Source organism: Oncorhynchus masou, chromosome 24 (assembly GCF_036934945.1).
Source record: "Oncorhynchus masou masou isolate Uvic2021 chromosome 24, UVic_Omas_1.1, whole genome shotgun sequence".
NCBI lineage: Eukaryota > Metazoa > Chordata > Actinopteri > Salmoniformes > Salmonidae > Oncorhynchus > Oncorhynchus masou.
The window spans coordinates 41,384,206-41,402,071 of NC_088235.1; the positions used below are offsets into that span (position 1 = coordinate 41,384,206).

The 17,866-nt window shown below is 40.2% G+C and overlaps 1 protein-coding gene across 4 annotated transcripts in view; it reads left to right on the plus strand.

The window, feature by feature from the left end:
• The window catches only part of LOC135512190 (S-adenosylmethionine synthase-like), a 32,500-nt gene extending 15,271 nt beyond the window's left edge, over window positions 1-17,229 (plus strand). Inside the window, exons 5-10 of one of the 4 annotated variants that reach the window (XR_010451383.1) lie at window positions 10,754-10,879; window positions 14,114-14,206; window positions 14,387-14,569; window positions 14,866-14,999; window positions 15,325-16,632; window positions 16,663-17,229. Coding sequence is in view for 3 of the 4 variants with exons in the window: in XM_064933922.1 (XP_064789994.1) it covers window positions 10,754-10,879; window positions 14,114-14,206; window positions 14,387-14,569; window positions 14,866-14,999; window positions 15,325-15,427 (639 nt within the window). In the remaining variant the exon portion in view is untranslated. Of the gene's footprint in view, window positions 1-10,753; window positions 10,880-14,113; window positions 14,207-14,386; window positions 14,570-14,865; window positions 15,004-15,324 lie in introns of those variants that run through there. The other 3 variants (XM_064933922.1, XM_064933924.1, XM_064933923.1) reach the window with 3 other exon arrangements.
• Window positions 17,230-17,866: the final 637 nt, after the last annotated feature.

Genomic DNA, 17,866 nt, shown 5'->3' on the forward strand with positions numbered 1-17,866 from the left:
CTATGTGACTAGTCTGTTTTCACCCATGAGTGGGAATGAGTTGACCCCTAACCCTGAGCCGTTTGGAGCAAAGGAGACCAGCTGTGGTCTTGTCAATCATAGCAAACTGTCTGGTTCCATTTCAACTTCTAAACCCTTCTCTTAGCTCCTACCTCTTCTCCTAGCACCTACTCCCTTCAATGTTCACAGATCTAAAAGGATTGGAGAGGTGTCAGTAATGTGGTGGAAGCTCCACTGAGGTTGCCCTAAACTACACGTCTAGCATCCAAGTTGGGAGAAGGAGCAAGGAGCTGAAATGGAACAGACTAAAATCCAATGGATTCTTTCCTCAGGCAGCTGTAACCTTATGGGTAATTCTCAAGAAATTCTCAAATTCCTGAGTTATGAGCGGGAAGTGAAGAGGGAAGGGTCTTCAGATTTAGGGGTATTTTTGAATGGGGCTGGAAAAGGAATGGCCCAAAATAGGATCTTGTGAGAGGGATTATATTCAGGCATTAGGGGGGGGGGGGTTCAGACATTCACATGAAGGGAAGTTCAGTTAGTTAACCAAGGCCCTCAGAAAATGTTATTGATATCTGATAACATTGACAGGCACGTGTCTTGGCTTCAGGGCTGAACATAATAAAGACAATCATGTAGCAGAACATGTGATGATATTAATTAACAGTGCAAATTGTCCAAACAGATCCTCAAGGTAGATGGATGATATTAAATATGTTATTGGACCATAAACAGATATAGCTTTTTAACCTATACGGTCCGAATAATGATGATCCACGCTTCTTTTAAAATATATTTTATAATTTATCAACCCTACAAGCAACACTAGACTAGATTATAATGGTGGGAGATTTTAATATGGTTTTAAATACCTCTATGGACCGTAAAGGAAATCACACTGCAAACTATCCCCCTCAGGCACTTAAAGAAATCATGAATGTCATGGATATATTGGAATTAGTGGGTATATGGAGGCTTACTGTAAATACCCTGACCTAGTGAGATATACAGTGAGGGAAAAAAGTATTTGATCCCCTGCTGATTTGCCCAGTGACAAAGAAATCATCATTCTATAATTTTAATGGTAGGTTTATTTGAACAGTGAGAGACAGAACAACAACAAAAGAATCCATAAAAACGCATGTCAAAAATGTTATAAATTGATTTGCATTTTAATGAGGGAAATAAGTATTTGACCCCCTCTCAATCAGAAAGATTTCTGGCTCCCAGGTGTCTTTTATACAGGTAACGAGCTGAGATTAGGAGCACACTCTTAAAGGGAGTGCTCCTAATCTCAGTTTGTTTCCTGTATAAAAGAAACCTGTCCACCGAAGCAATCAATCAATCAGATTCCAAACTCTCCACCATGGCCAAGACCAAAGAGCTCTCCAAGGATGTCAGGGACAAGATTGTAGACCTACACAAGGCTGGAATGGGCTACAAGACCATCGCCAAGCAGCTTGGTGAGAAGGTGACAACAGTTGATGCGATTATTCGCAAATGGAAGAAACACAAAATAACTGTCAATCTCCCTCAGCCTGGGGCTCCATGCAAGATCTCACCTTGTGGAGTTGCAATGATCATGAGAATGGTAAGGAATCAGCCCAGAACTACACGGGAGGATCTTGTCAATGATCTCAAGGCAGCTGGGACCAACCGAGAAAACGATTGGTAACACATTACGCCATGAAGGACTGAAGTCCTGCAGCGCCTGCAAGGTCCCCCTGCTCAAGAAAGCACATATACATGCCCATCTGAAGTTTGTCAATGAACATCTGAATGATTCAGAGGACAACTGGGTGAAAGTGTTGTGGTTAGATGAGACCAAAATGGAGCTCTTTGGCATCAACTCAACTCACTGTGTTTGGAGGAGGAGGAATGCTGCCTATGACCCCAAGAACACCATCCCCACCGTCAAACATGGAGGTGGAAACATTATGCATTACGTTTTTCTGCTAAGGGGACAGGACAACTTCACAGCATCAATGGGATAATGGACCTGGCCATGTACCGTCAAATCTTGGGTGAGAACCTCCTTCCCTGAGCCAGGGCATTGAAAATGGGTAATGTATGGGTATTCCAGCATGACAATGACCCAGAACACACGGCCAAGGCAACAAAGGAGTGGCTCAAGAAGAAGCACATTAAGGTCCTGGCGTGGCCTAGCCAGTCCCCAGACCTTAATCCCATAAAAAATCTGTGGAGGGAGCTGAAGTTTCAAGTTGCCGAATGTCAGCCTTAAAACCTTAATGACTTGGAGAAGATCTGCAAAGAGTAGTGGGACAAAATCCCTCCTGAGATGTTTGCAAACCTGGTGGCCAACTACAAGAAACGTCTGACAAGGGTTTTGCCACCAAGTATTAACTCATTTTTGCAGAGGGGTCAAATACTTATTTCCCTCATTAAAATGCAAATCAATTTCTAACATTTTTGACATGCGCTTTTCTGGATTCTTTTGTTGTTATTCTGTCTCTCACTGTTCAAATAAACCTACCATTAAAATTATAGATGGATAATTTATTTGTCAGTGGGCAAACGTACAAAATCAGCAGGGGATCAAATACTTTTTTCCCTCACTGTACATGGCGGAGGCTTAATCAAGCTAGTCGTCTTGATTACTTTCTTATGTCATTCTCTCTGGCACCAAAAGTTTAAAAAGTGTTGATAGGGGACAGAATGCGGTTGGACCATCACATAATTGGCATATAAATTACTCTTACAGAATTACCATGTGGGCGAGGATATTGGAAATATAATCAAAGCCTACTTGTTTTTAACTAGAACAGAATCATTTACAACTGGCTTTTCTGATATAACATATGTAGAGCAGATCCCCTTATTGCATGGGACTCTTTTAAATGTGCCTTTAGAGGTCATGAAATTCAGTACTCATCTATAAAACAAAAGCAATTTAGGTCAAAAGAGTCCATATTAACAAAAGAAATTGAAAGACTAACAGTACAGATAGATAGCAATCAAAACTGTCCCATAGTGGCACAGAATAAGTTAGAGGAAAAACAAAAAGAAATGGAGGAACTTATTCAAGAAAGATCCAGTGTAATATGTAATAAAAATAAAGCGAACTGGATGGAATATGGGAAAAAATGCACCAAATTATTTTTAAATCTTCAACATAGAAATGCTACCAAAAAATGTCTTGTTACAAATGATGGAGTCGCTCATGATTCACTGAACTATATTTTGAAAGAGGAAGTAAAGTACTTTAAGAATATGTTTTTGTTTCAGTCTCCCCCATTTCCACTAACCAAAGCTAATTGTATGGATTGTTTTCCTATTAATAATGTAAAATGAAAATCTGTACAGAAAGACTCATGTGAAGGCCAAATTACAGAGGAGGAACTTCTTTATTCATTTAAAGCCTTTAAGTCCGGGAAAACTCCAGGGCTGGATGGCACACCAGTGGAAGTATACCAAACTTTTTTTTATACAGTGGGGCAAAAAAAGTATTTAGTCAGCCACCAATTATGCAAGTACTCCCACTTAAAAAGATGAGAGAGGCCTGTCATTTTCATCATCTCGGTACACTTCAACTATGACAGACAAAACGAGAAGAAAAAAATCCAGAAAATCACATTGTAGGATTTTTAATGAATTTATTTGCAACTTATGGTGGAAAATAAGTATTTGGTCAAGAACAAAAGTTTATCTCAATACTTTGTTAGATACCATTTGCTGGCAATGACAGAGGTCAAACGTTTTCTGTAAGTCTTCACAAGGTTTTCAAACACTGTTGCTGGTATTTTGGCCCATTCCTCCATACAGATCTCCTCTAGAGCAGTGATGTTTTGGGGCTGTTGCTGGGCAACACGGACTTTCAACTCCCTCCAAAGATTTTCTATGGGGTTGAGATCTGGAGACTGGCTAGGCCACTCCAGGACCTTGAAATGCTTCTTACGAAGCCACTCCTTTGTTGCCCGGGAGGTGTGTTTGGGATCATTGTCATGCTGAAAGACCCAGCCACGTTTCATCTTCAATGCCCTTGCTGATGGAAGGAGGTTTTCACTCAAAATCTCACGATACATGGCCCCATTCATTCTTTCCTTAACACGGATCAGTCCTCCTGGTCCCTTTGCAGAAAAACAGCCCCAAAGCATGATGTTTCCACCCCCATGCTTCACAGTAGGTATGGTGTTCTTTGGATGCAACTCAGCATTCTTTGTCCTCCAAACACGACGAGTTGAGTTTTTACCAAAAAGTTATATTTTGGTTTCCTCTGACCATATGACATTCTCCCAATCTTCTTCTGGATCATCCAAATGCTCTCTAGCAAACTTTAGGCGGGCCCGGACATGTACTGGCTTAAGCAGGGGGACACGTCTGGCACTGCAGGATTTGAGTCCCTGGCGGCGTAGTGTGTTACTGATGGTAGGCTTTGTTACTTTGGTCCCAGTTCTCTGCAGGTCATTCACTAGGTCCCCCCGTGTGGTTCTGGGATTTTTTCTCACCATTCTTGTGATCATTTTGACCCCACGGGGTGAGATCTTGCGTGGAGCCCCAGATCGAGGGAGATTATCAGTGGTCTTGTATGTCTTCAATTTCCTAATAATTGCTCCCACAGTTGATTTCTTCAAACCAAGCTACTTACCTATTGCAGATTCAGTCGTCCCAGCCTGGTGCAGGTCTACAATTTTGTTTCTGGTGTCCTTTGACAGCTCTTTGGTCTTGGCCATAGTGGAGTTTGGAGTGTGACTGTTTGAGGTTGTGGACAGGTGTCTTTTATACTGATAACAAGTTCAAACAGGTGCCATTAATACAGGTAACGAGTGGTGGACAGAGGAGCCTCTTAAAGAAGAAGTTACAGGTCTGTGAGAGCCAGAAATCTTGCTTGTTTGTAGGTGACCAAATACTTATTTTCCACCATAATTTGCAAATAAATAAATAAAAAATCCCACAATGTGATTTTCTGGATTTTTTTTCTCATTTTTCTGTCATATTTGAAGTGTACCTATGATGAAAATTACAGGCATCTCTCATCTTTTTAAATGTGAGAACTTGTACAATTGGTGGCTGACTAAATACTTTTTTTGCCCCATTGTATACTAAGAGGACCATCATTAGCATGTTTTAACCACTCCTATATAAACGGTAGATTATCGGACACGCAACAAGAAGGTCTGATTTCATTATTACTGAAACAGGATCCAAGTGGTGTATATATAAAGATCCAGTCCATTAAAAAAATTGGAGGCTTCTTACACTGTGATGCAAAAATTCTAGCAAAATGCATAGCGCATAGAATTAAAAAGGTATTGTCGGATATTATTCATCTTAATCAGACAGGTTTTTTACATGGACGATACATTGGAGATAATATATGACAAGTACTGGAAACAATAGAACACTATGGAAAATCTGGGAAACCAGGCCTGGTATTCATAGCTGACTTCAAAAAGGCATTTGATAAAGTACGACTGGAGTTAATATGTCAATACCTGGAATATTTCAATTTTGGAGAATCTCTTATAAAATGCGTTAAAGTTATATATAGTAACCCTAGGTGTAAAATAGCAAAATAATGGCTACTTCTCAGAAAGTTTTAAACTGTCCAGAGGAGTAAAACGAGGTTGTCCACTATTGGTATAGCTATTTATTATTGCCCTCGAAATGTTAGCTGTTAAAATCAGATCCAACAATAATATCAAAGGGTTAGAAATTCAGCGCTTAAAAACAAAGGTGTCATGATACGCTGATGATTCATGTTTTCTTTTAAATCCACAATTTGGATCCCTTCACAGCCTCATAGAGAATCTAGATACTTATTTAACCTCTCTGGATTACAACCAAATTATGATTACGTGTTGGATCACAAAAAAATAATGTAAAAATAACTTTTACATTACTGTGTAGTTTACCAATAAAATGTTCTGATGGTGATGTAGATATACTCGGTATACTTATCCCGAAATAAATAAATGATCTCACTCCAATAAATGTTAATAGAAAGTTTGCAAAAATAGATGAGATCTTGCTACCATGGAAAGGAAAATGTCTGTCTATTGTGGAAAAATCACCATGATTAAATCTTTAGTCATATCCCAGTTTACCTATTTGCCTATAGTCTTGCCTACACCTAGCAAGTAACCTGTTTTTTATTATATGAGCAAAAAATATTCAATTTGATTTGGAATGGAAGGCCAGCAAAAATTTAAAAGGGCCTATTTATATGATGAATATGAATTTGGAGGGCAAAAAGTAAATATTAAAGCATTAGACCTCTCATTAAATGCGTCAGTTATACAAAAGTTATACACAAATCCGAACTGGTTCTCTAGCAAATTAGTAAAAACTTTCGCCCCTTGTTGAAGAACTTCTTTCCTTTATTCAGATTACAACCTCTCACATTTGGTTATTTGAAAATGAAATAATCTCCAAAATATCTCTATTTTTAAAACAAGCCTTAGAAAGTTTGTTGCAATTTGAGTTTTATCCATCAGAAAAGACAGAACAAATATTACAACAAATATTGTGGTTAAATTAAATATACTCATTGATTTAAAAAATAAAAACATTTCAATAAATAAATTAAATAAAAAACGTATCATCTTTGTAAATTATATCATAAACAGGACTGGTAGAGTTATGTCACACATGCAGCTAACAAAAATATATGGAAATGTCTGCACTACCCAAAATTAGAATCAACTAATTGCAGCATTACTGCAAAAATGGAAGAGACAAGTGGAAGGGGGTAAAAGTAAGCAATTTGTCTGTCAGCCCTGTATTCAAGACCAAAATTGGTTAAAGAAAATTGCAAAAGTGTTGGGAAGAGATTTTCGATGTACCGATTCCATGGCACATGGTTTATGAACTGATACGCAAAACGATCCCGGGTTAAAAACGTATAATTTGTAAATTATTATTATTATTATACAAATACAAAAATACAAATGTATTGTTCCAATAGAATGATATATACTGTATGTGGGGGATACAACCTTCCCAGCTCTGCAGATTTTGCTGCGAAGAGACAGAGGCATCAGATATTTTTTTTGGTACTGTCCATATGTAGCTTGTGTTTGGTCACATGTCCAGGAATGGCTGAAGAATTGCAACATTTACCTGGAGCTAACGCTGCAGATAGCACTACTGGGTATTTTGAAAAGTCATAGCCAATCGATCAATGATATTAGAACACTTTTCGCAAAAATGTATCTTTAATATATAATCTGTAGAAACTATGAGAGTTCAGAACTTTTGTGAAACAGTCCAGCACAGCTGAAAAATATATGGCAAATAGAAATCTAATATGGATGGTGTTAAGAGATACAGTGGGGCAAAATAGTATTTAGTCAGCCACCAATTGTGCAAGTTCTCCCATTAAAAAGATGAGAGAGCCCTGTAATTTTCATTATAGGTACACTTCAACTATGACAGACAAAATGAGAAAAAAAATCCAGAAAATCACATTGTAGGATTTTTAATGAATTTATTTGCAAATTATGGTGGAAAATAAGTATTTGGTCACCTACAAACAAGCAAGATTTCTGGCTCTCACAGACCTGTAACGTCTTCTTTAAGAGGCTCCTCTGCACAACTGAGCAAGAGGACAAGTACTGTACATTAGAGTGTCTAGTTTGAGAAACAGACGCCTCACAAGTCCTCAACTGGCAGCTTCATTAAATAGTACCCGCATAACACCAGTCTCAACATCAACAGTAAATAGGCGACTCGGGGATGCTGGCATTCGGTGTAACTCATCCCAAACCATCTCAATTGGATTGAGGTCAGGTGATTGTGGAGGCCAGGTCATCTGATGCAGCCCTCCATCACTATCCTTCTTGGTCAAATAGCACTTACACTGCCTGGCAGTGTGTTGGGTCATTGTCCTGTTGAAAAACAATTGATAGTCCCACTAAGCTCAAACCAGATGGGATGGCGTATCGCTGCAGAATGCTGTGGTCGCCATGCTGGCTAAGTGTGCCTTGAATTCTAAATCATTTTATTTATTTATTTTTTATTTCACCTTTATTTAACCAGGTAGGCAAGTTGAGAACAAGTTCTCATTTACAATTACGACCTGGCCAAGATAAAGCAAAGCAGTTTGACACATACAACAACACAGAGTTACACATGGAGTAAAACAAACATACAGTCAATAGTACAGTAGAAACAAGTCTATATACGATGTGAGCAAATGAGGTGAGATAAGGGAGGTAAAGGCAAAAGAAGGCCATGGTTGCAAAGTAAATACAATATAGCAAGTAAAACACGGGAATGGTAGATTTGCAGTGGAAGAATGTGCAAAGTAGAAATAAAAATAAATAATAATAAATCACAGATAGTGTCACCACCCCCACACCATCACACCGCGCATGCGGAGATCATCCGTTCACCTACTCTGCATCTCACAAAGACACATAGGTTGGAACCAAAAATCTCAAATTTGGACTCATCACACCAAAGGACAGATTTCCACCGGACGGATTTCCACCGGTCTAATGTCCATTGCTCATGTTTCTTGGCCCAAACAAGTATCTTCTTCTTGTTGGTGTCCTTTAGTAGTGGTTTCTCTGCAGCAATTCGATCACGAAGGCCTGATTCACGCAGTCTCCTCTGAACAGTTGATGTTGAGATGTTTGTTACTTGAACTCAGTGAAGCATTTATTTGGGCTGCAATTTCTGAGTCTGGTAACTCTAATGAACTTTTAACAAGGCACACCTGTTAATTAAAATGCATGCCAGGTGACTACCTCATGAAGCTGGTTGAGAGAATGCCAAGCATATGCAAAGCTGTCATCAAGGCAAAGGGTTGCTACTTTGAAGAATCTCAAAAATAAAATATATTTTAATTTGTTGGTTACTACATGATTCCATATGTGTTATTTCATAGTTGTGATGTCTTCAATATTTTTCTACAATGTAGAAAATATAAAAAATGAAGGAAACCCTGGAATGAGTAGGTGTGTCCAAATTTTTGACTGGTACTGTATATGTACAGTGGGGCAAAAAAGTATTTAGTCAGACACCAATTGTGCAAGTTCTCCCTCTTAAAAATATGAGAGAGGCCTGTAATTTTCATCATAGGTACACTTCAACTATGACAGACAAAATGAGAGAGAAAATCCAGAAAATCACAATGTAGGATTTTTAATACATTTATTTGCAAATTATGGTGGAAAATAAGTATTTGGTCACCTACAAACAAGCAAGATTTCTGGCTCTCACAAAACTGTAACTTCTTCTTTAAGAGGCTCCTCTGTCCTCCACTCGTTACCTGTATTAATGGCACCTGTGTGAACGTGTTATCAGTATAAAAGACACCTGTCCACAACCTCAAACAGTCACACTCCAAACTCCACTATGGCCAAGACCAAAGAGCTGTCAAAGGACACCAGAAACAAAATTGTAGACCTACACCAGGCTGGGACGACTGAATCTGCAATAGGTAAGTAGCTTGGTTTGAAGAAATCAACTGTGGGACCAATTATTAGGTAATGGAAGACATACAAGACCACTGATAATCTCCCTCGATCTGGGGCTCCACGCAAGATCTCACTCCGTGGGGTCAAAATGATCACAAGAACGGTGAGCAAAAATCCCAGAACCACACGGGGGGACCTAGTGAATGACCTGCAGAGAGCTGGGACCAAAGTAACAAAGCCTACCATCAGTAACACACTACGCCGCCAGGGACTCAAATCCTGCAGTGCCAGACGTGTCCCCCTGCTTAAGCCAGTACATTACCAGGCCCTTCTGAAGTTTGCTAGAGAGCATTTGGATGATCCAGAAGAAGATTGGGAGAATGTCATATGGTCAGATGAAACCAAAATATAACTTTTTGGTAAAAACTCAACTCGTCGTGTTTGGAGGACAAAGAATGCTGAGTTACATCCAAAGAACACCATGCCTACTGTGAAGCATGGAAACATCATGCTTTGGGGCTGTTTTTCTGCAAAGGGACCTGGACGACTGATCCGTGTAAAGGAAAGAATGAATGGGACCATGTATCGTGAGATTTTGAGTGAAAACCTCCTTCCATCAGCAAGGGCATTGAAGATGAAACGTGGCTGGGTCTTTCAGCATGACAATGATCCCAAACACCCCGCCCGTGCAACAAAGGAGTGGCTTCGTAAGAAGCATTTCAAGGTCTCGGAGTGGCCTAGCCAGTCTCCAGATCTCAACCCCATAGAAAATCTTTAGAGGGAGTTGAAAGTCTGTGTTGCCCAGCAACAGCCCCAAAACATCACTGCTCTAAAGGAGATCTGCATGGAGGAATGGGCCAAAATACCAGCAACAGTGTGTGAAAACCTTGTGAAGACTTACAGAAAACGTTTGACCTCTGTCATTGCCAACAAAGGGTATATAACAAAGTATTGTTATTGACCAAATACTTATTTTCCACCATAAGTTGCAAATAAATTCATTAAAAATCATACAATGTGTTTTTTTTTCTCATTTTGTCTGTCATAGTTGAAGTGTACCTATGATGAAAATTACAAGCCTCTCTCATCTTTTTAAGTGGGAGAACTTGCACAATTGGTGGCTGACTAAATACTTTTTTGCCCCACTATGTGTATTTATATGTATGTATATGTATACTGTATATATTGGAAAAGATGCAGACAATGGCATTGATGGAGGCTACAATCTCTCTGCAATATTAAAGCTGATCTACCCCATAAAAAAATATAAAAAACATGTAGCAGAACAAATATGATAACATATCTCATCTCCACCCCTCTTCTCCCCCCTCCATCCCTCCCTCTCATCGCTATCTCCTCTTCTTCATCAGGTGACGGTACACTATGAGCAGGAGAATGGGGCAGTGATCCCTATAAGGGTCCACACCGTGGTCATCTCTGTTCAACATGATGACTTCATCGGCCTGGAGGAACAGAAGAAGGTGCTCAAGGAGACGGTACGTACTCAGGGCCTGCCCTCCCATTAGGCAAGATTAGGCGGTCGCCTATGGCGGCACTTGAATTTGGGGCAGCATTTTGGAAATTGGCTACCGCCTTCCGGCGCCCCTGATCGGCTACTGCACTGCTGCCGGTACCCCAGCCACCAGCTCATAGTCATTGCTGAATCTCATAGCCACCCACCCCATTCCCGCTTCTCCCGAAGTTCACTCCCCCTATCCTTGGTAGCTATGGTTATATGTGTGTGTTTTTAGGGGATTATCCAATTGTGAAACATTAATAAAAAATAATCTGCCAATTAAATTATTGTATTGCTTTTTATGTTTGTGTGTGAAGATGATTGGTGATTTAAGGCAGTAGCCTAACCTAGCCTGTTAATGTTAGCTAGCTACTAGTGGAAATCATTTCAGCTAAAGTAAGCTATAGAGATTTGCAACCAAATTTGCTACCATTTCTAAGAGACAAAAACCTTCAGGAAGTGAATATATATTTTAAAAAACTGATAAGAAAATAGGCACAATCTCTAAACCAAAGAGATTTGCTGCTGAAATTGATCAGCATGCAGCAATGTCCATCAGCCGGTGTGGAGAACAATAAGCCGCCAAAGACAGGCCGTTCATTTGCAGAGAAGGACGAGCCCCCCGTTCACTGGTTCTAGCAGCCAAGAGGACGAACCAGAGGAGTCTGAGCCATCCACTTCCACAGATGATGACAGCTCTCTGGGTAGACAAGAAAAGGTGGTCGCACCAGGCCTAGCCACATCTCCAAACAATGCGGGCAGAGACTTTGCTATCTGGGACCCGGACTCAGATTAGTACCTCTTCGTCCCTGATGACAGTGGTGTTGCTGCTGCTGCTAAATCCAACTCCCAGACAAAAAACATAAAAGATCCCGGTGAGGGGCCCAAATATATGAATGGATCTTTACGGGATATGTTAGTGCGGGCTGGGCCACATCAGAATAAGGAGGGGAATTTCCCAAGAGATTGTTGGTGGCCCAATACAATAGGAGAATGGCAAACGGGGAGAGTGGAGAGACCATGGCTTGTTTATTCCAAGAAAAACGATAAAGCCTTCTGTTTTTGCTGCAAACTTCTTTCACATGAGTGCAAATCTGCGCTGGTCAGGAATGGAACCAGGGACTGGAAGTATCTGTGCCACCTCTCCATCTCACAGGAGAAGTCGCATGACCGCCTAGATAGTTTCCAGAGGTGGAAGGAGCTGGAGAACAGGCTGGTGTCCAAGCAAACTATCGATGCCCAACGGGCTGTTGACGGAGAGACTCTCCACTGTCAGCAGGTGCTGCAGAGATTCATAGCCCTGATACGTGTAATGGCCACCCAGAACATTGCGCTTGGTGGGACCACTGACAGGCTGAATGAGCCAAATAATGGGAACTTTCTGAAGTTTGTGGAAATGCTGGGTATCTTAAACACAATTCGTTAAGGCCGGGTCATTGACAGAAAGCTTGTTTTGCACTGCTCCAGCGAAACGAGGCCCACCATGCATTTATGAAAGCACTTGTTTCCAAAGCTCAAATGATCTCACTCTTTTTACAGTTCTACAGGAATATTAAATGATAGGTTAAATATGTTAAATAAAAGTGTTATTTTTATTGTAACAATTGTGGGGTCCTACAATGTGGGATAATAGGTGTCATATTATTAGTCAGAAACTATGTTTGATTGCAACATTGTAACTCTCTGATGCAGCGGTTGAAGTCAAATTCCTTTCTGCCCGGTAATGGACTTCCTATTTGTGCACGCACGCACCAACTATTTTTATGGGCCTAATTATAGAATTACATATAGAATTGGAGCCTATCTCCGTCCTATTCAAAAACGTGGTAGGCTTACCTGTTTGACAAACACAATTATGCTTTCCATAGAAGTCGGTATAGCCAAATCTTCCAATACTGTCACATGCACTCCTAAAATACCTCCATGTCTGGTAAGGGCTTGGTGTGTTTGGGTGTTAGGGCTCAAATTGAGTGAGGGTATACCTACTGGTACCGCAGGTATAAATACATAAGAAGAATCCAGATTATATAAAGCATTCGATAACAATGAACTCCATGATTCCTCATGGTAGAAACAAGCTTTAAAATGGCCAAAAAGTCGTGACTCCAATGCATATGGGGATATATTGATTCCTTTCTGTGACATTCTGAAGTCGAGCTGCAGCCTATAGTATTCAAGGAGACAAACAAATTGACTTTGCTCTTCTGTCCCTATTGAGCTTTTCACTCTCTGAAAAGAGAATATGTCTGTTTAAACCCAGGGAGCTTTTAGGGAAGCACTTCTGTTTTTTGGTTATTTAGTTTTTTTACCTTTATTTAACTAGTCAGTTAAAGAACAAATTCTTATTTTCAATGACAATCTAGGAACAGTAGGTTAACTGCCTTGTTCAGGGGTAGAATGACAGATTTTTACCTTGTCAGCTCAGGGATTCAATCTTGCAACCTTTTGGTTACTAGTCCAACACTAACCACTAGGCTACCTGCCACTAGCTACCTACCTGCCGCAATGGAGGAGTAGAGGCTAAGTTGAACCTTACATTTTTCTGCGTTAGAGCGTCTGTCTGGGTGGAAAGGTAACTTTTGAAAGATTCAAATATTTGCAAACAGCATTGCATACAAGACAATCTGGTTTGACATTAGAGAAATATGGTGAGAATGCCTATTTCTCTCTCCATTCTTACCTGAAACTTCTATTTTCATTATCCTCCTTTCTTTTGAGACTTTTTCAGCCCAACATTTTATTTTGATTGCAAGATGTTTTTCCCCAATCAACACACACAGAAATATATAAAACAAATGTAATAGACATTGGTGATTTTATCTTTGTAATGACATTGAACTAATTATATAGCCTAATTGTTGTTTAATTTGTAGTGTAGGACTATGAATTGGGCTGTTAACATGTTCCTCCAACTTTTAGCTGAGAAAAAAATTGGCCCAAACCTATTGCCAACCCCTGCTGTACATAGTCTAGCGGGGGTCTGGAGGTCGGCAGAAGGTTCTTGTCTCGCCTAGGGCGGCAGAATGTTCAGGGCCAGCCCTGTGCATGCTGGATGATATGGCTAGGAAGTTTACTGAAATTCCAATTCAAGTATTTTTTCTAAACTTGGCCAAAGTATCTGCATGTGTGGCTCTGGTGGTGGATGCAATGTAAAGCACTTTGATGCGTTTTGAAAGGCTTCATAAAAATGTACTATATTATTCCCTCCTATCAGGTGATCAAGGCAGTGGTTCCAGCTAAGTATCTGGATGATAAGACCATCTACCATCTGCAGCCCAGTGGACGCTTCGTCATCGGAGGACCCCAGGTGAATGTCATGGCCTAAATGGGTGCAATCACGCATGTAAATAGACACAAGTTCACTCACCTCCCCTACACACACACACACAAACACACAGCTCATTCTTTAAAGACCAAAGGATATAATGCAAGATCAAACCTCAAAACAAACACAATATCAACTCCTGCTATCTTCTTCCTCTGCCAGGGTGATGCTGGAGTAACGGGTAGGAAGATCATCGTTGATACGTACGGAGGCTGGGGGGCCCACGGTGGTGGAGCTTTCTCTGGTAAAGACTTCTCCAAGGTGGACCGCTCGGCTGCCTATGCTGCCCGCTGGGTGGCCAAGTCCCTGGTCACGGCCAAACTGTGCAGGAGGGTGCTGGTTCAGGTGAGGTCTTATCATGGTTCTCCTGGTTGTCGTAGTTCTACTCCACAATAAAATAGCAACCAAATACATCAGTTCTCCTGACAGAGCTGGTTCAGGTGAGGTCTTATCATGGTTCTCCTGGTTGTCGTAGTTCTACTCCACAATAAAATAGCAACCAAATACATCAGTTCTCCTGACAGAGCTGACATCAGCTAATGACTTTTGACTTTATATTGTCACTACCACTGTAGGTTTTATCAGTGGTTTCTCAAAATGTTGACATTAGCATTGAGGGCATTATGTCTGTGTGACTGTAGGTATCCTACGCCATCGGAGTGGCCCACCCTCTGTCCATCTCCGTGTTCACCTACGGCTCGTCACAGAAGTCTGAGAGAGAGCTGCTACATATCGTCAACAAGAACTTTGACCTACGACCAGGTGTCATCGTCAGGTAAACACCTCACCTCTAAAGTCCCACCATCTTGTCGTCATCAAAGGAAAACTGTTGTTTGTAATACATAGATAATCTCACACAACAATAAATTAACCATAGAGGTCTATATCAGTCTTAAGGTACATTTTTGTCCATATTATTCGCTCAATTAAAGAACCCATCTCGAGAGCTGCAAAGTTGTAAGTCATGCTTATCATGTCATTGAGAGATTTGTGTGGACATTTACCTTACACAAGCAGTGGTAGTGTACATTTGTGTATCAAATTCCATTACAGGTGTGTCTTTCCCACCTCTGATGTGTGTTTTATCGCTCGCTCCACAGGGAACTGAACCTGAAGAGGCCAATCTACCAGAACACAGCGTGCTATGGCCACTTTGGCCGGAGTGAATTCACCTGGGAAGTCCCTAAAGAGCTCACCTACTAAACATCCCCTCCTGGGTGGTCAAATATATAACGAGCTGATGTGGAGATCGAAAACAGGCCCCATCTACAGGCTACAACCACAAATGGTTCTGATTTTTCATTGGCTAGTGTTGAGGTTAAAGGGATACTTCGGGATTTTGGCAACGAGGCCCTTTATCTACTTCCGCAGAGTCAGATGAACTTGATTATGCTATCAGATCCCCATAGACTTTCAGTCATTGCACTAACGCTAGTTAGCATTCCCTCACGAAACTATCTCTACCATTTTTACATAACTGTGTCCAGTATGAAGGAAGTTAGAGGTAGTTTCGCAAGCGAATGCTAACTAGTGTTAGTGCAATGACTGGAGGTCTATGGGGATCTGCTAGCATAACAAAGTTCATCTGACTCTGCGGAAGTAGATGGATGTGCTCATTGCCAAAATCCCGAAGTATCCCTTTACGTTTTATGGCTTGGAGTTATGATTAGGGTAAAAGGTAAGGTTTGGACTTGTGCTGATCAATCATTAATGTTGTTGCAGCCCATAGAGTGGGATGTTTGTTTATTCTTCTTGTCATCTCTCTTCTCTCTCTCTCTTCTCTCTCAAACAAAACCAACCATATAATAATCAATAAAGTTAAATATTGAAACAAAAAAATCTAAACTGTGAATATACTGTATAGCAACACATCCCCTCCACTCTGTCCATATCACTTCAAGATGGTGCTATAAATCCTGTATTCATCCATAATCTAAGGGGAATATGTATCTGCAGGTTCAATCAACCAAAGTATATTTATCTTTTATCAGTAGGGTCTTTCAATCCCATCTAATGTTAGGAGGGAGATCACCCTCTAACTTGGGTTTTGGTCGCGGTTACAACTATTTTCTTTGCACTGTATCAAACTGAATTATATTATAAGTAGCTCTGTAAAGATCAAATCCACATGAAAGTCTTAATTTTATAATTGTCATCGATGCTGCAAGATTTTTATTTTATTGTTTACAGTGCATTACTACTACTACAACGACACAACAGCAGCAACAATGACAGGTGTATAGTCAGATGACACTGGTTTCTTATACCGGGGATGTGCCGGGACGTATACTGTACCTCTTACCAGTGTGTTACAGTTGACCAGATGTGCCAGTGGAAATAGACTTGCAAAATAAGGCTTCATAACCATTTATAAGGCATCATAATGATGCTTTATAACTGTTTATAAGGCCTTATAATGCTTTATAACTGTTTATAAGGCCTTATAATGCTTTATGATGCATCTATTAACCCCTGCTCAGTCCTGTTTGATTATGCTATTTGTATCTTCATCTGTAAAGCTGCTGCTGCTGGGATCTATCTCACTGGAAACAATATCAGCGGCCTTGAATGAATTAACTGTTCTCATCTCAACTCTGATGGCCGATTGATGTATTTCGTTTTTTGACTTGATTGTGAGTTAATTGTTGTGATTATTTGTCTATGAATAGATTATGCATAGATTGCCAAACTGCATGTTGCCAACAGTAGGCATATTATTTTGTGGACCAATGTTTCTACATTTGTACAATTTTACATGCCTGAGATGATGCTCTCTGAGAATAATAACGTTGAGCTTGCCAGACAAACATGACAGAAGTATTTTAAACTGATGTCAGAATGTACCTCTTTCCTCAGAGTTTCAAACCACTAGTGTATTTTTTCTTTCATCCATTTTCCCAATTCTTTCAAACCATCTCTGGGACATTCACCTATTTGAAATCAGTGATAAGCTGTTTGTCTGTCTCTGTCTCTCTCTCTCTCATTATAAACATATTTTGCATAGACTCTTGTCTGTTTACATGATATGTTTTACTCTGAGTTGCTGGGCCCTGTATTTTATTTAAGGACATATTAGGGGAATAGTGTATAAAACAAAGTCTTCCAAATAGTTTCAGGATGCTGGTTTTGTCAAACAATAATTAAAGAACCTGAGAAATACCTCCAAATAGATAGAAACCACCCTGAGGTGTTTCATTTTTAGAAACATGAATTAAATGAAACACTTTAGGGGTTCCAGTAACAGTGTGTGGGTGTTTCTGCCCTTGTTTCTCTTCACCTGCTGAGTCATTGATCATGATGACCCAGGGCTTTAGCCTTGTGATGTGTTCAGCAAACACGGTACTGATTTAGGTATTCTCTCTTCCTAACTGTGTCCCAAACCTTGTTGTCCTAAGGAAGTTTGTTCCCCCACCCTCTGTACCTAGTAGATACTTTATGCTGTTCTACCCTCTGTACCTAGTAGATACTTTATGCTGTTCTACCCTCTGTACCTAGTAGACACTTTATGCTGTTCTACCCTCTGTACCTAGTAGATACTTTATGCTGTTCTACCCTCTGTACATATTAGCTGGATAATTCCACAAAATGAGTCCTTTTGCGTTTAAGTAGGAATTGTACACAAATATATCATTTTAAAAGCCT